General features: G+C 46.6%; 1 protein-coding gene across 1 annotated transcript in view; it reads left to right on the top strand.

Moving 5' to 3' along the window:
- LOC138764561 (zinc finger protein 271-like) overlaps positions 1–19,850 on the top strand; it is a 39,460-nt gene that overhangs the window by 12,489 nt on the left and 7,121 nt on the right. The window contains exons 2-3 of the mRNA XM_069940651.1: positions 3,573–3,582; positions 11,927–11,934. Of these exons, the coding sequence (XP_069796752.1) occupies positions 3,573–3,582; positions 11,927–11,934 (18 nt within the window). The remainder of the gene's footprint in view (positions 1–3,572; positions 3,583–11,926; positions 11,935–19,850) is intronic.

The raw sequence follows: 19,850 nt of genomic DNA, 5'->3' as shown, positions 1-19,850 counted from the left end.
TTAGGCCTCAAATTGGATAAAGTGCAAAGAAAATTCATTATGATAGCCTTAGCGATAGCAAAAAAAATGTATAATGTCAACTTGGAAAATGGAAGAGAGCATGAGAATACAGCAATGGTACATGGAAATGGATAAATGTATTCCATTGGAAAAATAACATATAATTTAAAAAATAAAGTCACCATGTTTGAACAAGTTTGGGAACCATACATGGAACATATCAGAGCGAGCTTGCCTACGACCTCCATCCCCTAAAATGAGAATGAAAATTATAAGAAGACTAAATGACTAGATTCAGTGTGTAAAAAAATAGATGACGCATTTTTCTTGTTTATTTTCCTTTGTGTGAAGATATTGTTTTGTGGTTTTATTGTATTGTATATGTTGAATGTTTTTCAGTTGGTTGTTTTACCAGACTCTTTTGTGTAGTCTTCCAAAGGCGCTATTTGCCTTGGCGAGTCTGTTGTCTATCTCATTGTCGATCCTTGCATCTGATGAAATGGTGCAGCCGAGATAGGTAAACTGGTTGACCGTTTTGTGTGCCCGATGGAGATGTAGTCATGGTGGGGAGCTGGCTGATGGAGGACCTCAGTTTTCTTCAGGCTGACTTCCAGGCCAAACATTTTGGCAGTTTCCGCAAAGCAGGACGTCAAGCGCTGAAGAGCTGGCTCTGAATGGGCAACTAAAGCGGCATCGTCTGCAAAGAGTAGTTCACGGACAAGTTTCTCTTGTGTCTTGGTGTGAGCTTGCAGGCGCCTCAGATTGAAGAGACTGCCATCCGTGCGGTACACAAAGATAAGCGTATACAGAGCCGTTGTCATACCCACACTCCTGTTCGGCTCCGAATCATGGGTCCTCTACCGGCACCACCTACGGCTCCTAGAACGCTTCCACCAGCGTTGTCTCCGCTCCATCCTCAACATCCATTGGAGCGCTTACATCCCTAACGTCGAAGTACTCGAGATGGCAGAGGTCGACAGCATCGAGTCCACGCTGCTGAAGATCCAGCTGCGCTGGATGGGTCACGTCTCCAGAATGGAGGACCATCGCCTTCCCAAGATCGTGTTATATGGCGAGCTCTCCACTGGCCACCGTGACAGAGGTGCACCAAAGAAAAGGTACAAGGACTGCCTAAAGAAATCTCTTGGTGCCTGCCACATTGACCACCGCCAGTGGGCTGATAACGCCTCAAACCGTGCATCTTGGCGCCTCACAGTTCGGCGGGCAGCAACCTCCTTTGAAGAAGACCGCAGAGCCCACCTCACTGACAAAAGGCAAAGGAGGAAAAACCCAACACCCAACCCCAACCAACCAATTTTCCCCTGCAACCGCTGCAACCGTGTCTGCCTGTCCCGCATCGGACTTGTCAGCCACAAACGAGCCTGCAGCTGACGTGGACATTTACCCCCTCCATAAATCTTCGTCCGGAAGCCAAGCCAAAGAAAGAATATGTTGAATATTTATGGGTTTTGGAGGGGTGTGGGTAGAGGGGAGGGAGGAAAAGGGGAAAACAAAGGGGCGAAAAGACCACTGTGTAAATTTAATGAGAAAGGTCTGTACATATTTTGGTTGATATGGTTCATAGTGTGAAAAATAAAAAAAATATTTAAAAAAAGATTTATTATGGTTGTGTTGCAGCATGAAAAAAGTGCAGAATGATAACTTGGAAAATAGAAGCAAAAATGCAACAATGGTACATAGAAATGAACAAGTATTTTCCATTAGAAATGAATTACCTACAAACTAAAAGACAAACATATTTTATTTGAACAAATTTGGGAACCATACATAGAGTTTATTAGAAATCACCAATCTCAGACCTCAATCTCTTGACGTGATAAGTTACAATTAAGAAAATAGTCAAGTATAAAATATTGGATGACATGATCTCTTTTTCTTTTCTTCTGTCAAGTTTGTTTGTTCTTTTTTATGCTTTAAGTTATGGGGTGGAGAGGGAAGGGGGAAAAATGAAAATGTCATTGTGTACATATTAATACTGAATATCTATATATTGTTACTGACGTCGTTCACAGTGAAGTGTTAAATATAAAATTATAAAAAACTTATTACTATTAACTTAACCCCCTTCTAATTCTAAATGCACGTGTATGTAATGTGTGTGTAAGTTCAGAAAAGTTATTTGATTCACAATCCAATCTCACTTCTCAATCCTCCAAGTTCACTGGTTGCAGGCAATTCTTAACAGAATTTAACATTTATAAAGTTCATCAGGCTTTGGTCCTTCAAAGGTAAATGGTTACCACTCAGGAAGGTTCTTATTGGTTTTCAGAGAGATTTGTTGCTCGTTGGACACAAACTGATAACTTCCGATCAGCTACTTCAGTGTCTTGCCGAAGCAACTTTCCCAATCGGGTTTTCCAAATGATAACCTCTTTTTCTGCAGGTCACCACAGAGTTCCTTTTCTGTTTCCCTTCTTCCAGCCATCTCATCCTGCATGGACCACAAAGGTTTTAAACAAACTGCCAGCTTGCCATGCTGCAGAAACCAGTTTTTTTTCTCTCTCTCTCTCTCTCTTTCTCCTTCCCTTCTGTAAATAAAGTCCTTCCCCATTAAAATTGTGTTCAGAGTCCATGCCTTTGAGATCTACTAAACCTATTTCTTCACTCACAGTTGGTGCTGCGAGCAGGGACTCAGGAGGCTTGGTGTGGGGAAATGTTCTGGAACAGGGGCAAAAAAAGCCTATCGAGATTAGGATTCCTGCATGGATAGACAAGAGGGAGGGATTTGAGCGCATTCCGGCGGACCACGGTTAACCAGTGGAGTGGTCTGAGCAATTGAACCGACATGCTGAGAAACTGGGGCACCAGATGGTCTCCCTCCTTAAGAAGACGGGTTCCCAAAGCCAAAGGGAGTCAAAGGGGTGCCTTTTGGCTGTTTGTCGCTCCTGAGTCGCTAGGTCGGGATTACAAACCAGACCCGGCATTTATGCAGCCAGAAGGACAGGGAGTTAGAAGAGCTCTCGCTTCGCTGCTGCCCACTGCAGGAAACAGCCCAGGCTGCCCAGACTCGAGCCAACCATCTCGAGGACAAGGGGACTGAAGTCACCTGCAGACTAATACAGCTTCAGCAGGTGTGGGCAGCCCACAGTTCTGGCTGGCAGCCAGACCCGCAAAAATACTGAGAACGGTAACAAGCTGCGGATATATGGTTAAACAGTGACAAGGAGGGTGTGTCCGAGGAGCCCAGGTCCCATAACCACCCTTCCCCCGATGCACCTGAACCCCTGCATGCTCGACCCATCACCACCGGTCCCAGATTCACCGCCGAGAGGAGGAGGAGGATCCGGACGACCAAGCCACAGGGGAGCATGCTCAGGGTCACTCCAAGACCACAGAGACCTAGGATTTCTCCCCAAAGGTGCTGCCTCAGCTGGTGGATCGCTACCACCAATGGCCAGGGAAGCACCTGGCCACGTGGCTCCTCTGGCTGTGGGATGAGGGGGCCTCCAAGTTGAGCCTCTCTCATGAATAGGGGAGCACCCTGGGGATCTTCTCTGACTGGCAAAACATCAGCAATGCCCTTCGGGCACCACAGCCAGAGATCCGGGAAGGCTCTACCCTGTTGCATCAGGTAGTGACTGCGGTGAGGGTCTGGTACCCCCACCTTCCTGGAGTGGGATCTACGTGTGCGTCTGCAATGGAGTATGGTCAGTGAGGGCATCCGGGTTATTAGACAATGGGCACTGGTCAAGGGCAGCTAGCAGGGAGCCTGTGACTGTAACTTATAGAAAATACCCAGGTGACCATTGCCCTCACAGGATACCTGGTCATCACCGTAAGCCCCAATGTAAAGTCAGTGGTCCTACCCCTCATGTGCACTGCCTGCTTGGTGGTCAGGGTGCTCACATTTGTCAACTAAGCCAGAGAAACCAGGCATATATGGTTGAACAAACAAATTCCTTTTTCTACTTTCCCCTCTGATCCTTTTCTCCTTTTCTTGGTAATAATGAAAATGAAGAATTACTGACAAGGTCAAAATTATGTTATGAAAGTGTTACAAATACAGTAAATGTTCAATATAATTTTCCTCATCAATTGTTTTATACGCCACTTAAGTTAAATGGACTTAATCCTAATTATTCAAATAAGTGTTTTCGATGTGTGAAAAAAATAGGAACTTTTTTGAATTCAATGTGGTCTTGTGAAAAAGTGGAAAGGTTTTGGAATGAACTGAGTTTATTATTAGGGCAAATTATGAAGATCAAGATACCAAAGTTTCCAAGAATATTTTTACTTGGATATATTTATGGAAACGATATAAAATTGAAATTGGACAAAAATTTTAAGTGTTGCAATAGCAACTGCAAAGAAATGTTTAGCAATATCATGGAAAGATGAGAGAGAAGGTTTATTAAGTAGATGGTATAATGAGATGCGAAATTGTATACCTTCGGAAAAAATTACGTATAGATTAAGGAATCGCGTTAAAATTTTTTATAGTATTTGGAAACCATTTATGGATTTTATGGATAATATTCTGTCCACCTCTTTTATCTTATCCACTCCTCTTAATTAGTCATTTTTAATATCAGTTAATGATTCTCTATGCTAATATTATTGTATATGAAATGGTAGATGTTTCTTTCTTTTTCTTACTTTTGGATGGCAGGGGGGATGAGAGGACGTGACCAGGGGATAAATCAATGCAGTCCTGCCCCGAGCCCCACAGCGCAGTCTCAGCCTGATGGAGAGTCCTGGGGAGCTGGACCGCGGGTTAAATCAACACCGAGGCTGGGACTAGGGCCGGGACCCGGAGAGAAGCGTCCTCTTCCCAGGTGTTGCAAGCCCCATGACCACAGGAGCCACCTGTTCTGGGAGCCGGTGCTGCACTCTGCTCCCGGCGCCTGGTTCTGAATGGCCGAGGACGGGTGGAGAGTTCCTAACGTGTGCCAACCTAGACGCTAGTGATGCAGGAGGGGGTGGATGCAGGGAACAGCCCCTTGTTTGGGGGGACAATGCCTGCTGATGCCCACCTTGGCACCAACCCTGTTCTGACGATCCAAGTAATTGTATATCTGATCTCTTGGAACATCTTCCAATAATTTACCTACTACTGATGTCTGGCTCACTGTAATTTCCAGGATTACTTTTGGAGCTTATTTTTGAAAATACATAATATACTCTAAAACTACTCTATTCTATCCCCTACCACCCTCTCCCCCCCCGTCCCACCCCCTAATTAATACAATTTGACAATTTAAATCCTGCTACACATTTACATTCAGAATAATCTGCATCCGAAAATGGCACAAGTTCACTCTTATTCCAATTCACTTTATAACCAGATACCTCCCCATACTGTGACAATCTTTCCTGCAATACCTTCAAAGATTCTTTTGGGTCAGTCAAATATACCAGTACATCATCTGCAAATAAACAGATTTTATATTCTGGCATAATTCCCTTTATTCTATATTCTTGCCTTATTACTTGCGCTAAAGGTTCAATCACCAATATAAACAAAGCCGGAGACAGAGGACACCCTAGATTGTTCTAGTGCAAAAGAATCTGATAAAACTCTATTAATTATTACACTCACCTTAGGCTGTTCATATAATGCCTTAATCCAATTAATAATCATTGTTCCAAACCAAAATTTTTCCAATACCTTAAAGCAAAATTCACAAATCAGCCTAGTAAGGATGAGGTTGAAGAGGATGGTGAGATATATCCTGCTTGTGCTGTAACAAGGTCTGTGACTAAGAAAACGATGACACCTGAAGAAGATCCAGTTGATAGAGACTTGCCCAGTGCTTCTGAAATAGTTTTGAAAGAGCAGGGTCATTGTGAGAGTAAGGATTTCTCTTTGTCAAGGAAAGAGTTAATTCAGCAACAGAAAATAGATACAGATCTTGTTAGCTTAAGGGAGAAAGTAGTAACTGAACAGGAGATTAAAGAAATGGTCTGTGAATATTACTTGAAGGGTGAATTGTTGATAAGGAAATGGTTTTAGTAAAGGAGAGATATTCCTGCTAATGAAGAGAGCGGGGGTGGGTTGTGATTCATCAGGTGGTAAGTACTAGGAATTATCGGAATGAAATTTTAAATCTAGCACACAGTGCACTTTTGGGTGATCATCTTGGTGAAAAAAAAATCATAAATGAGGTTTTGAGATGGTTATTCTGGCCTGGTTTGAAGAAGGATGTTGCTAATTGGTGCCGGACATGTCACTTTTGTGAGGTTGTGGGGAAACCTAACCAAGGTCCTCCAGTAGCTCCATGCAACCTGTTGTTGGGGAACCTTTCACTTGGGTTATTGTGGATTGTGTAAACCCCCTGCCTTAAACTGTCTGGAAATTTGGAGGAAACGTTAGGCTGTAGTGGCGGCTGCACTGCTCTTGCAACCAGACAGGTTGAGCTCAGTGAGCAGACTAGTTTATTGCAGGCTGCTGAGCTCTATACTCCCAGCCCAGACCTGGCTGAGAACCGCGCTGGAGGGCGCTGACGTCATCTGGGCATCACGTGGTCCCCAAGCGCGGGTTTTTGAGCCACAAGGTTGAAGGAAGGGAAACCCCCGACGGTGCCATTTTGGCCGACTGCCCCGCTGCGTGGCTTACAAGCGGGGCTGGTTCGCCTGTCTTGTGGTGAGCCGCCATTCAGCCCCCCCAGAACCGGCACCAATATCCTTTTTTGCCGGGCGGTCTCACTTCTTGGGCTGGGCAACGACCACGGGCTCAGTGGGATCGAGGTGCGCTGGTTTCAGCCTGTCCATGGTAAACAGCTCATGCCTGCTGCCCAAGTCCAGCAAGAACGTCAAGCCAGAATGCTGTATAACCCTGTACAGCCCCTCGTATGGTTGCTGCAGAGGTGCCGCGGTTGGGCCTGCTGAATGAAAACGAACTCCACTGAAAGAAACTCACCAGGATTGTGAGTCGGGCGGGCGCCTTGACTGGGTGGTGGTGGGGGTTTGAAGGAGTCCAAGCGTGCCCTGAGGTTTGGAAGTAGTTCATGCGGCAACCGCTGGTGATTGTGCGGTGATTTGATGAACTCACCAGGTAGTGCCAGTGGTGCACCATAGACCAGCTCATCTGATGATGCCTCCAGATCTTCCTTGGGAATGGAGTGGATGCCCAGGAGCACCCAAGGCAGTTCGACCATCTAGTCGGGACCGGTGAGGCGGGCCATGAGCGCCAACTTAAGATGGTGGTGCAGACGATTGGCCAGTCCATTGGCCTGCGGGTGGTAGGCCGTGATGCGGTGTAGTTGTATCCCCAACCTGTTGGCAAGCTGGACACCGAACCGGGTGATCCAACCATGCAACAGGGCTTGGGAGCAGGAGTTGGTGGAGGCATCTGGCATCGGGATCACCTTGGGCCAGCGAGTGGTGCGGTCCACCACCGTAAACAGGTAATGGTTGCCCCGGGAAACAGGTAAGGGCCCAACGATGTCCACGTGAATGTGGCTGAACCATTCTCGGATGTGCTCGAACTCCTGTATGGGTGCCCTGGTGTGCATGTGCACCTTGGATGTCTGGCAATAGGTGAATGTTCTGGCCCAGCCCGCAATCTGCTTCCGCAGCCCATGCCATACGAACTATTCTGCCACTATCCGGACCATGGACTGGATGGACGGAACATGATGGAAGACCTGCCTGCACCACTGCTGCGGAATCATTGGCCACAGGGTGCCCAAGGAGATAACGCACAGGATGGTGCCTTTGCCGCTCAGAGTTGGGAGGTCTCGGAACCGCAGGCCGGTGAAGGCAGTATTGAAGGCCCTCATCAGCTTCCTGGTCCCGGGCAAGCTGGTCGAAGTAGAGGCTGGGCATCAGCATGCAGATAGACGGTTGCGAGAGTGCATCGGCAACCACATTGTCCTTCCCCGCCTTGTGCCGAATGTTGGTGGTAAATTCCAACACGAAGGAGAGGTGACGCTGCAGGCGGGCCGACCAGTGATCCTTTCCCATCGCGAGCGCTTGGGAGAGGGGTTTGTGGTCGGTGAAGATAGTAAAAGTCCTCCCCTCCAAACAATAGCGGAAATGCTGCACCGCCAGGTACATGCCCAGTAACTTGTGGTTGAAAGCACTATACTTTTGATCCGGTGGGTGGAGCAGGCAGCTGAAGAATGCCAGCGGCTTCCAATGTCCATTCACCTGCTGCCCCAGGACAGCATGAATGGCTGTGGCAGAGGCATCGACAGAGAGTGCCATATGCAGGTCAATGTGCAGGTGGGCGAGCATGGCGGCCTTCGTGAGGACATCCTTGGTGGCCTCAAATGCGGTGCAGGCTTCTGGGTTCCAAGCGAGTGTCTTGTGCTTGGCTGTGATGAGGGTGAACAGCGGTTGCATGATGTGTGCAGCTCCCGGGATGAAGCGGTTGTAAAGGTTGACCATACCTGCGAACTCCTACAGGCCCTTGAGGCTGTTTGGCCGTGTGAACTCCCTGATAGCGGCAACCTTCACAGTGGCGGGTGTGGCTCCTTCATCCGTGATGTTATGGCCCAGGAACTACATGGACTTTTTCCCAAACTGCCACTTGGCTGGGTTGATGATAAGGCCAAAGTCGGCCAGCCGGGAGAAAAGGGCACGTCGGTGGGCCTTGTGTTGCCTCCGGTCCTTGCTGTAGACAAGGATATTGTCCAAATAAACAAAGATGAAATCCAAGTCCCTGGCCACCGAGTCCATGAGGCACTGAAAGGTCTGAGTGGCATTTTTGAGCCCGAACGGCATGCGCAGGAATTTGAACAGGCCAAAGGGGGTGATGATGGGTATGTCCTCAGGGTGCACCGGAATCTGGTGATATCCGCGCACCAGGTCAATCTTGGAGAAGACCCTCGCGCTGTGCAGGTTGGCTGTAAAGTCCTGGATGTGAGAGATGGGGTAATGGTCAGGAACAGTTGCCTCATTGAGCCATCGATAGCTCCACAGAGATGCCAGCCACCAGAGGCTTTTGGGACCAGGTGGAGCGGCGAAGCCCACAGGCTGTCAGATCGCCAAATGATCCCCAGCTCTAACAGGTGCAAAAATACCTCCTTCACTACCTGGAACTTATCAGGTGGGAGACGGCATGCCTTGGCATGAACCGACGGGGCCTGGGTGCCGATGTGGTGGAACACCCCATGGGGCGGTGAGGCAGCGGAGAACTGTGGCTTGAGGAGTGTTGGGAAATCGTCTAGGATCTGCTGGAACTCATCTCTGGGTGTGCTGATCGTGGCCATCTGTGGTTGCTCCGAGCGGGAGGCGTCGAAGCAAACGGCCTGGAAGGTATGGGCATCCATACCTTCCAGGCGCCTACCTCGAATGTCCACCAGAAGCATGTGTGTGAGGAGGAAGTCTGCACCCAGGATGGCAGTTGGGAGGGATGAGACGGTGAACCTCCACACAAAATTCTGTTGGCCAATCTGAAAGTGGACTGTCTTGTCTCCATACGTCTGGATTGCCGTTGCATTGACTGCACAGAGGGCATGTCCACGAGGTCGGTTCCTGGATTCGATGGCTATGGCCGGTATGACGCTGAGCAGGGATCTAGTGTCAATGAGGAACCACCCGCTGGTAGAGAAGGCTGTGTCCTTGGCCAGCCATTAACAGCGGCTGGCCTGGTCGTTTCCCTGGAATAAGCATGGCTGATGACACTTCTGAGTAATGGCTCCCCAGCGCTGCTGGTAGAAGCAGAGGCCTGAAGCAGATGCTGTGGCCTTGGTTATGCTCTTGGGGGCCCCTGCAGAGGCCAGGTGTTCTACCGCAGCACAAGGGGCGGGCTTGGCATAGTCATGCCCGTGCCTTGTGACCTGCTGGACCACTGAGCCTTCCGAGAATCGTGCGAGCCATAGCTCTTGGACCTACTGGGTCACCTTCCTCGGGTCAGTGAAGCTCTTCTGAACCAGCAGCAGGCGGATATCCCTGGGCATATGTTTGAGGAAGATGCGCTCGAAAAGTGGGCAGTTGGTGTGCTCATCCATGACCATGAGCATCTTTTCCATCAGTTCCATCGGGGACCTGTCCCCCAGGGCGTCGAGGTACTGCACCCGAGTGGCACGCTGATATCCGGATAGTCCAAGGGACCCAGTAAGTACTCGCTTGATGTTCTCGTACTTGTCCTCGGCAGGTGGGTACTGAAAAAGTTGCAGCATGTGTCTGTTGGTGGCCTGGTCTAGGGCAGCGACCACATGGTAGAATTTGGTCGTGTCAGACGAAATCTGGCAGAGGTGAAACTGGGCCTCTGCATGGATGAACCAGGTCTCTGGCTCCTGAACCCAGAATTCAGGCAGTTTCACGGCTATAGCACTGATCCCAGGCTCGCTCATGACGGGGTCACCAATTGTAGCAGCGGCTACACTGCTCCTGCAATAACACATGCAATTAGATGGGGTTGAGCTCAGTGAGCAGACTAGTTTATTGCAGGCTGCCCTTATACTCCCAGCCCGGACCTGGCTGAGAACTGCGCTGGAGGTTGCTGACGTCACCCGGGCATCATGTGGTCCCCAAGCGTGAGTTTCTAAGCCCCAAACTCGAAGAAAGGGAAAACACCGATGGCGCAATTTTGGCCGGCTGCCCCACCTCGTGGCTTACAAGCGGGGCTAGTTCGCTTGCCTTGTGGTGAGCCACCACAAGGCCATCTTAAGTCACAAGAACAGATGCAGTTGAAATAATTAATTTTGAAATATACAAATTTGTTTCCTGATGTTTCAAAAGAACATCAATAATTTAACATGATATGGATGTGGGATAAGCAAGTCCCATAAAACAACACCCATATAGAATTAAAATTCAGAAAAGTAAAATCATGGACCAGGAGATGGAATATGATGTTGTAAGATGATATTATTTGAACTTCAAATTCAGATTGGAGTTCTCCTTGTGTTCTGGTACCTAATCTAGATGGAACTGTAGGGTTCTGTACATATTTTTTTCTTCTTTGGCTTGGCTTCGCGGACGAAGATTTATGGAGGGGGTAAAAAGTCCACGTCAGCTGCAGGCTCGTTTGTGGCTGACAAGTCCGATGCGGGACAGGCAGACACGGTTGCAGCGGTTGCAGGGGAAAATTGGTTGGTTGGGGTTGGGTGTTGGGTTTTTCCTCCTTTGCCTTTTGTCCGTGAGGTGGGCTTTGCGGTCTTCTTCAAAGGAGGTTGCTGCCCGCCAAACTGTGAGGCGCCAAGATGCACGGTTTGAGGCATTATCAGCCCACTGGCGGTGGTCAATGTGGCAGGCACCAAGAGATTTCTTTAGGCAGTCCTTGTACCTTTTCTTTGGTGCACCTCTGTCACGGTGGCCAGTGGAGAGCTCGCCATATAACACGATCTTGGGAAGGCGATGGTCCTCCATTCTGCAGACGTGACCCATCAAGCACAGCTGGATCTTCAGCAGCGTGGACTCGATGCTGTCGACCTCTGCCATCTCGAGTACTTCGACGTTAGGGATGAAAGCGCTCCAATGGATGTTGAGGATGGAGCGGAGACAACGCTGGTGGAAGCGTTCTAGGAGCCGTAGGTGGTGCCGGTAGAGGACCCATGATTCGGAGCCGAACAGGAGTGTGGGTATGACAACGGCTCTGTATACACTTATCTTTGTGAGGTTTTTCAGTTGGTTGTTTTTCCAGACTCTTTTGTGTAGTCTTCCAAAGGCGTTATTTGCCTTGGCGAGTCTGTTGTCTATCTCATTGTCGATCCTTGCATCTGATGAAATGGTGCAGCCGAGATAGGTAAACTGGTTGACCGTTTTGAGTTTTGTGTGCCCGATGGAGATGTGGGGGGGCTGGTAGTCATGGTGGGGAGCTGGCTGATGGAGGACGGTTAATTCAGTAACTAAAACAGAGGCTTATCATATTTCAAGAATAGATGACTGTATTGATAAAATTGGGAAAGCTACAATTCTTACTAAGTTGGATTTGTTGAAGGGTTACTGGAGTGTGCCTTTAACTGAGAGAGTAAAGAATATTTTGGCTTTTGTAACTCCATCTGGATTATATGAGTATAATGTGTTACCTTTTGGTATGAAAAATACCCCTGCAACATTCGAAAGGATGATTAATTCAGTAATCCAAGGGTTAACAGATGCAGTTGCTTATTTTGATGACTTGGCTACAAAAAGTGACACATGGAAAGAACATCTAAGGAAATTGGACAAGTTGTTGGCAAGATTATCCAAAGCAAACTTAACTGTTAATTTCACAAAATGTCAATTTGCAAATGCCACTGTAACGTACTTGGGTTATGTAGTTGTTCATGGCAAAGTTTCACCTATTCAGACGAAGGTGAATGCAATTTCTGAATTTCCTATTCCCAATGGCAAGAAAGCAGTGAGAAGGTTTTTAGGAATGGCAGGATATTATCGGAAATTTTGCTGAGGTTGCTCTTCCTTTAACCAATCTTTTGAAGAAAGGGGAGAAATTTGTATTGATTAAAGTTTGTCAGTCAGCTTTGGAAAAGTTAAATGAGATGCTATGCCATTGTCCTGTTTTAAAATCTCCTGGTTTTAACAGACCATTTTGTTTAGCAGTGGATGCCATTGAGGGGGGCAGCAGGTGTAGTTTTGTTACCAAAACATAATGAAATTGACCATCCAGGTGCCTACTTTTCAAAAAAAAATCAATGTTCATCAAGGGAACTATTCTACTATAATATTTGCTCTGCAGAATTTTGATGTATAATAATATAATAATAATAATATATAATGAACCAATTATGATATTTATTAACCACAATCCTCTGGTGTTTTTGAATAAATTGAAAAATAACAACAGAAGATCATTAAACTGGAGTTTAATATTGCAAGAATATAATCTGCAAATTAATCATATCAGAGGTACAAATAATGTGATGGCAAATAGTTTGTCAAGATGTTAAAATTGATCATGTATAGAAATATATACTCTCAACATTGGGTTACTTTATTATAACATATTATATATTGTGTATTGTTATCTCTTTAGCGATTTTAAAGACAGTTTAGTTATAACTGAATTTTAACTTGAGTTAAAATTCCTTTGTAGTGGGAAAGTGACAGATTATATTTTGTTTGTATTCTACATGGATATGTTTTTTGGAGATAAATTGAGGCAGGTTTGTTAGAGTAGGTCACATACAAACACTTTAAACAGATCTTATTTAAAATACTGGAGCTCTGCTCATGTGAGACAGGCCGGCATCAAGAGCCTGTGCAAAGGCTTTGGAGAGTGCCCAAGACACTTAACTAATGGATTGTAGTTTACAAAAAGGCAACAGATGAAAGAACTCGTCAGAGCCGCAGAGCTGTCTGTAGTGGAACATGCTGTTCTTAGAGGGTCATGTGGTTTTGCAAGCAGAGAAAGAAAAACAGGCTTTTTCTCAGCAAGAGAGAGAGTGAGGGGGAATTCAGTTCTGCAGTGTTACAGTCAGCACAGGAGCTGGGAGTGGAACAGGACAAGCTGGCAAGCTTGTGGAAAACCCCATTTGGAAGACGGGTTGTGAGTGCTTAGTTCAGCCTGGTTAAAGCCTTTATGGTTCATGCAAGAGGAGAGGACTGGCTGTCTAATGTTTCACTTGAAATAAGAGAAACAAAAAAGATCTCTGTGGTGACCTAAAAGAAAGAGGTTATCATCTGGAGAACCCTGAGGAGGCAAGTTTCTTCGGAAAGACACTGAAGTGGCTGGTGACAAGGAATCAGTTGTGGGTGTCCAGCGAATAACCAATCTCTCTCTGAAAACCGACAAGCACTTTCCTGAGTGGTAACCATTTACCTTTCAAACACCAAAGCCTGGTGAACTTCATAAATGTTAAATTCTGTGCACAGTATAAGATTTGCCTGCAACCAGTAAACTTGGAGGAATGAGAAGTATGATTGGATTGAATCAAAGGGCAATACACAAACTTCCTGGAGAAACACAGCAGGTCACACAGCATCCATAAGGAATAAAGAATGATCTGAAGCCCAAAACATGGGTTACCCTTTACTTCCTATGATGCTTGATGACCTGGTGAATTTCTCCACCACGTGTGTCTCACCATCTGGGTGGAACCTGAAATTGGCTTCCCGCAGAGTGGTGAATCTGAGGAATTCTCTATCCAGTTAAGCAGAATTAGAATTTGTCATAAACAAGTCATGAAATTCATTGTTTGTGGCAGCATCACAGGACAAACATTCAAATCAACCATCTTACAACAACAAATAAAATAGTGTATGAGAAGTCAGAGTGTCTTTGTTTCTTTGATCTCTCACGAATTTGATTGCAGTGGAGAAGAAGCTGTTGTTGTGCCGCTGAGTGCTTGTCTTTAGGTTTCTGTACCTTTGCCCCGATGGTAGTAGAGTGAAGAGGGCATGGCCAGGGTGGTGAGGGTCCTTAAGGATAGAGGCTGCTTTCTTAAGACAGCCCCTCCAGTAAATGTCCGCGATGGACTGAAGGCAGGTGCCCGTGATGCCACAGGCCAAGTTAACAGCTCTCTGAAGTTTTTCTTGTCCTGAGCATTGACAGCTCCGTACCAAACAGTGATGAACCAGCCAGAATGCTCTCTGCTGTACACCTGTAGTAGGTGTGAAGAGACTTTACAGAACCAAGACCTGTTTTGATTTGTTGCCTCAATAACCACAAGACTCCAGTCCCTCCTGGAGTTTGAGTGAGTGATGTTCTTCCCTCTTTTTATAATATTTTTATTGATTTTAATAAAGAACATACAAACAAAAAGGGTGTAGGAGTTTAGAAACAGTTATTATTTTAATGGTAGGAGTTCTGAAACAGTTATAGAAGGTAGAAAGAAAAAGCAAGGAAAAAGCTAAAATGTTCTTTGTGTAAAATGGCGCATGAAAAAGCAGAACAGAGTAAACAAGATAACAGAGGAATTTAAGCAGACATAGAAATATGCACGTACACACAAGAGCTTGTTTAATAGGGGGTGGGGAAAGGAGGTGTGAGCAGCACGGGATAAGAGAAAGTTGGAGTCAGTAAAGAGTCAGATGAATAGGGAAAAGTGCCAAACCAATCCTAGAAGGACAAACGTAAGACAAATGTAAGGGGAGGTGAAGTGAAAATTGTATAAAAACAAAGAAGCTTCCCGCCCTCGGGGTACTTTCCCGAGGTAAGGGGAGAGTACCCAACCTTGCAATGTTGTAAATATAAATAAATGTTCTTTGTTCTCAACTTTGTCTCGAGCATATTTTGTGATCGCGAAGGCACTTCTCACAACTTGGGGGCTCGTCTGGGATAACACTCCCTCCACTGACTGGTGCTTGTCTGAAAGGGGGTTGGTGCACCCCAACTGATTTAGCCGGACTCCTGGTCATTGAATGTCCGGCTAGTGGATGTAGCAAGTGATATCCAAGAAGAGGCGTTGAGAACAAACAACGGGACAGCCGTATAAGTGACGTGCTGGGAAGGCTCAACAGCCGGGTAAGATCTGTTTTTTTCCACCATGGGTGGGGGAGGGAGCAAAAAGGAAGGTCTGAAAATAGGACCGGTTGACAGAATTCCCCCGGGAAGCCCATTGGGGAGGCAATTGATGAATTGGGGTGCGGGAAAGACCCGCGGGAAAGATAAAAAGAAAATGATTCAGTACTGTTGCCACGAGTTGCCTGAGAATCCAATTAAGGGGTCTTCAATATTTTGGCCAAAATACGGTTCGGATGAGGATTGGGTATGTCAGGCACTGAATACGTGGCTTTATGAAAATAGACCTGATGACTCCGAGAGCAGGGATTATGCTGCCTGTTGGTTATTTGTAGAATCGAACCAAATGGTGATGACTACAAGGGATCCGGCAAAACCTAAGGAACAGGAGCCCTTGGCTCCTCTCCCTGAAAATTGGGACCCCTTGCAGGCATTACCTCCACCATATCCTGAGCCGGCTCCTCCCTTGCCCTCTCCTCCCCGCCCGCTTTATCCTCCCCTCCCTACGTCTTCCACTCCAACCCCTCCACGACTCATTAATGAAAATGAACGATAAAATACGATAAGGACTAGGTTACAAGCTAAGGGCCCTCCGCCGCCTCTTACCCCCCCCCAGGCATATAACCCAGGCTGTACGGGATTATCGGAAGAGCAGTGTGAAACCTTCTGTGAGGAAGAAGCCGGGGAATTTGATTTGGGTCCGAGACGACGTAAGGAAGACCCTGCTTCACCAGGAGCCTGGGGACCGGACCCATCCCAGGTGCACATGTCCCCTTCGTGAGGTGCCTTTGGGGGGTCTAGGAGTTGCGATGGGATTTGTTAATGTTCCACTAACTAGTACGGAAGTGAGGAATTTTAAATGAGAAATGAAGTCTTTGATAGAGGACCCCCAAGCCTGTGCAGAGCAATTAGATCAGTTTTTGGGACCAAATATTTACACCTGGGACGAACTAATGTCCATTTTTAAGGTTTTGTTTACTCTAGATGAGAGGGGAATGATTTGACAAGTGGGAATTAGAGTATGGGATTGGGAACACCAAGGAGGTCCAGGAGCTGTGGCGGGAGAAGATAAGTTTTCCTTGGTGAATCCAAATTGGAATAAAGGAACTGCTGAAGGCCGAACTCGAATGGAAGAATATAGGGTTAATTTAATAAAGGGAATGAGAGAGTTGGTACCCAAGGGGCAAAATTTTAAATAGGCATTTGAAGTTCCTCAGGGCCCAGAGGAGACTCCTTCAGCTTTCTTGACGATTGTGGGTGGCAATACAGCAATATGGGGGGGTTAGATATAGAGTCGCCGGCGGGGGAACGGTTAGTTTTGACAGGATTTGTTACAAATTCAGCCCCAGACATAAGAAAGAAACTCCAAAAGACTGAAAATTGGCACGAACAGGGATTATCACAACTTCTACAAATAGCCCAGAGAGCTTATGTTCAGAGAAGTGAGGATAAGCAGAAAGGAAAGGCGAAGATATTAATGCAGGCGGTAAAGGAAGTCGTAGATGGACAGCAGGGAAGTCAAAGACGGCGGACCAATGGTCCAGGCAGATGGATGGGAATGAGAGAAAGAGGAGGGCCAGGATTTGAAGGATGGGACGAACCACAGGGTCCCCGACCACGAGCAGGGTCCCAAGAGGTGGTCCCAACAAAGGATGGCAGACAGGGCCCAAGATTTGTTACTATTGTGAAAGAGAGGGACACTTCAAGAGGGAATGCCCTCAGAGGGCTAGGGACACACGGTCCTATGCCCTGATGGAGGATGATGATTAGGGAAGTCAGGGTTCTCCCGTAAAGAGTGCCATGGGGCGGCATGGAGAACCATTGGTAAACTTAAGCATAGGACCCCACGAAGAGGACATGATCTTTATGGTAGACTCAGGAGCAGCTCGTTCTAGTATTCGAACCAAACCCAAAGGAACGGTGCCTAATGGAAAAGTAGTCATTTGGGGAGTCGGGGGGTCTAATTTTGAAGTTTCAGAAGTAAGGGGCCTCAGGATACAAATGGGGAGAAAAGTAATAAGGGGAGACATTCTACTGGTTCCCCAGGCAGGAGTCTGCCTGCTGGGACGGAATTTGCAGGATTTATTGGGTATCGGGACCCGGCCTCAAGGAAAGAGAATTGGGGTCCAGTTCTACACATTGACACAAGAAGATCGCGAGTTGATCGACCCCAAGGTGTGGGCCAAGAGGGGAAATAGAGGGGGGGTTGGATGTTCCCCCACTTCGGGTTACGCTAAAAGACCCCAATCAGATTGTCAGACAAAAGCAATATCCAATCCCAGTGGAGGAAAGGAAGGGACTGCAACCCGTAATTGATCAATTATTATTGGATGGGTTACTTGAACCCTGTATGTCCCCCTTTAACACCCCAATACTGCCAGTTCAAAAACCAGACTGTACTTATCAGCTGGTACAGGACCTACAAGAGTTAAAAAAGGTAATTCTGGCCCGATACCCCGTTGTGCCTAATCCATATACTATTATGGGAAAAATAGATCCAAATAGTAAATGGTTTAGTGTGATAGACCTGAAAGACGCATTTTGGGCTTGCCCTCTGGATGAGGGTAATAGGGACATGTTTGCCTTTGAATGGGAAAACCCGTATACTGGACGAAAGAACCCGTATCGCTGGACAGTTCTCCCGCAAGGCTTTATGTTCAGAGTTCATAATTATGTTCATAATCTGTTTGGCCAGGTATTAGAATAAGTATTGGAAGAAGCTCCAAAAAGATCAGACTGTCAACTAATACAATATGTAGATGATTTATTAATCACAAGAAAAGAACAGGAGGCTGTCAAACAATATACGATGGATATGTTAAACTTTCTGGGAGAAAAGGAGCTGAGAGTAAGTGAGGCGAAATTGCAATTTGTGCAGCCAGAGGTAAAATACCTGGGCCATCTAATTAGACAGGGGTGTCGGCGAATAAACCCGAAGAGAATATGTGGTATTTTGCAGGTCCCACCTCCCAAGGATGCCTGAGAGCTCAGGAAGTTCCTTGGTCTGGTGGGATATTGCCAAATTTGGATAGAAAATTATTCTAGTTTGGTAAAATTTTTGCATGATAAGTTAGCTGGCCGAGATAATTCTCTTGTTGTCTGGACAGAGGAAGAAATGGAGGGATTTAAGAGGATAAAGAGTTGTCTCGCCAAGGCTCCAGTGTTGGCATTACCTGATTTGAATAAACCATTTGACTTATTTACTAATGCAAAAGATGGGGCAGCTACGGGTGTATTGATCCAGGAGCGAATGGGGCTCCATCAACCAGTGGCGTTTTTGTTCAAAGTATTGGACCCAGTTTGGCGCGGATGGCCGGAGTGTGTCCAGGCTATTGCTGCCACCACTGTCCTGGTAGAAGAGGGTCGAAAGATTACCTTTGGCGCACCCATGACTGTCCATACCCCGCACACAGTTAGAACTCTTCTGTTACAGTGTGCGGGTAGATGGTTGACTGATTCAAGAATTCTAAAATATGAGGCAATTTTGATGGACCAAGATGACTTGACGCTGGTTACTAATCGGGACCAGAACCCAGCTGCATTCTTAGTATCTCCGTCAAGTGAGATGGCCTATGATTAGCTGGAACATGAGTGCTTGGAAATAATTGATTTGCAAACTAAGATCCGGAGCGATCTAGGGGATGAACCTCTATGTGAGGGAGAGAGATGGTTTATAGATGGTTCTTCTCGTTGTATGGAAGGAACTCGTTACAGTGGATATGGCATAGTGGATGGAAAAGATGGTTCTGTTATCGAAGCTGGTCGCCTCCCCGGTCTCTGGTTGGCTCAGACATGCGAATTATATGCGCTGTGTCGAGCCCTCCAGGGGCTACAGGGAACAAATTACACAGATACTAAATATGCTTTTGGAGTTGTACACACCTTTGGGAAAGATTTGGAAGGAATGGGGGTTAATTACAGGAAAGGGCCAAAAGTTAGTCCATGAAAATTTAATAATCAAATGTTTGGATGCTTTAATGCTGCCTAAGGAGGTGGCTGTGGTCCATGTACGGGGACATCAGATAGGGGAAAGCCCCGAAGCCCGAGGTAATAGACAGGCAGATGAGGTCGCAAAGGAAGCATCCATGGGAGAGACTATACAAATGTACGTGTTGTTACCTGTACCCCAGGAGTTACAGAAAAATCCTATTTTTACCGAGGCAGAGCAGAGGCAGATGGAGACACAGGGGATGTATAAAACCCGAGATGGACTGTGGTGGACAACAGGTGGGTTACAAATATTAAATCCGGCAGTAGCAAGACAGGTTATAACCGGACTCCATCTGCAATCGCACTGGGGAACACAGGCTTTGGTTGATGCCTTTAGTAGCCGGTATTATTGCTTTGGTATTTATACCCTCGCTAGGCAAAGTGTTCAGGGGTGTCCCCTATGTCAACAATAAAGCCTCCATGCGTAAGTCTATGAGTGGCAGTTGTGGCCTGACTGTGCGCCCCTTTCAGCGCATGCAGGTTGATTTCACTGAATTACCCAGGTCTGGTAATTATCAGTATCTGTTAGTAATGATGGACCACTTTA

Source organism: Narcine bancroftii, chromosome 5 (genome assembly GCF_036971445.1).
Source record: "Narcine bancroftii isolate sNarBan1 chromosome 5, sNarBan1.hap1, whole genome shotgun sequence".
Classification (NCBI taxonomy): Eukaryota; Metazoa; Chordata; class Chondrichthyes; order Torpediniformes; family Narcinidae; genus Narcine; species Narcine bancroftii.
The sequence above is the reverse complement of the archived record's forward strand: the minus strand, read 5'-3'. Positions and strand labels throughout refer to the sequence as shown.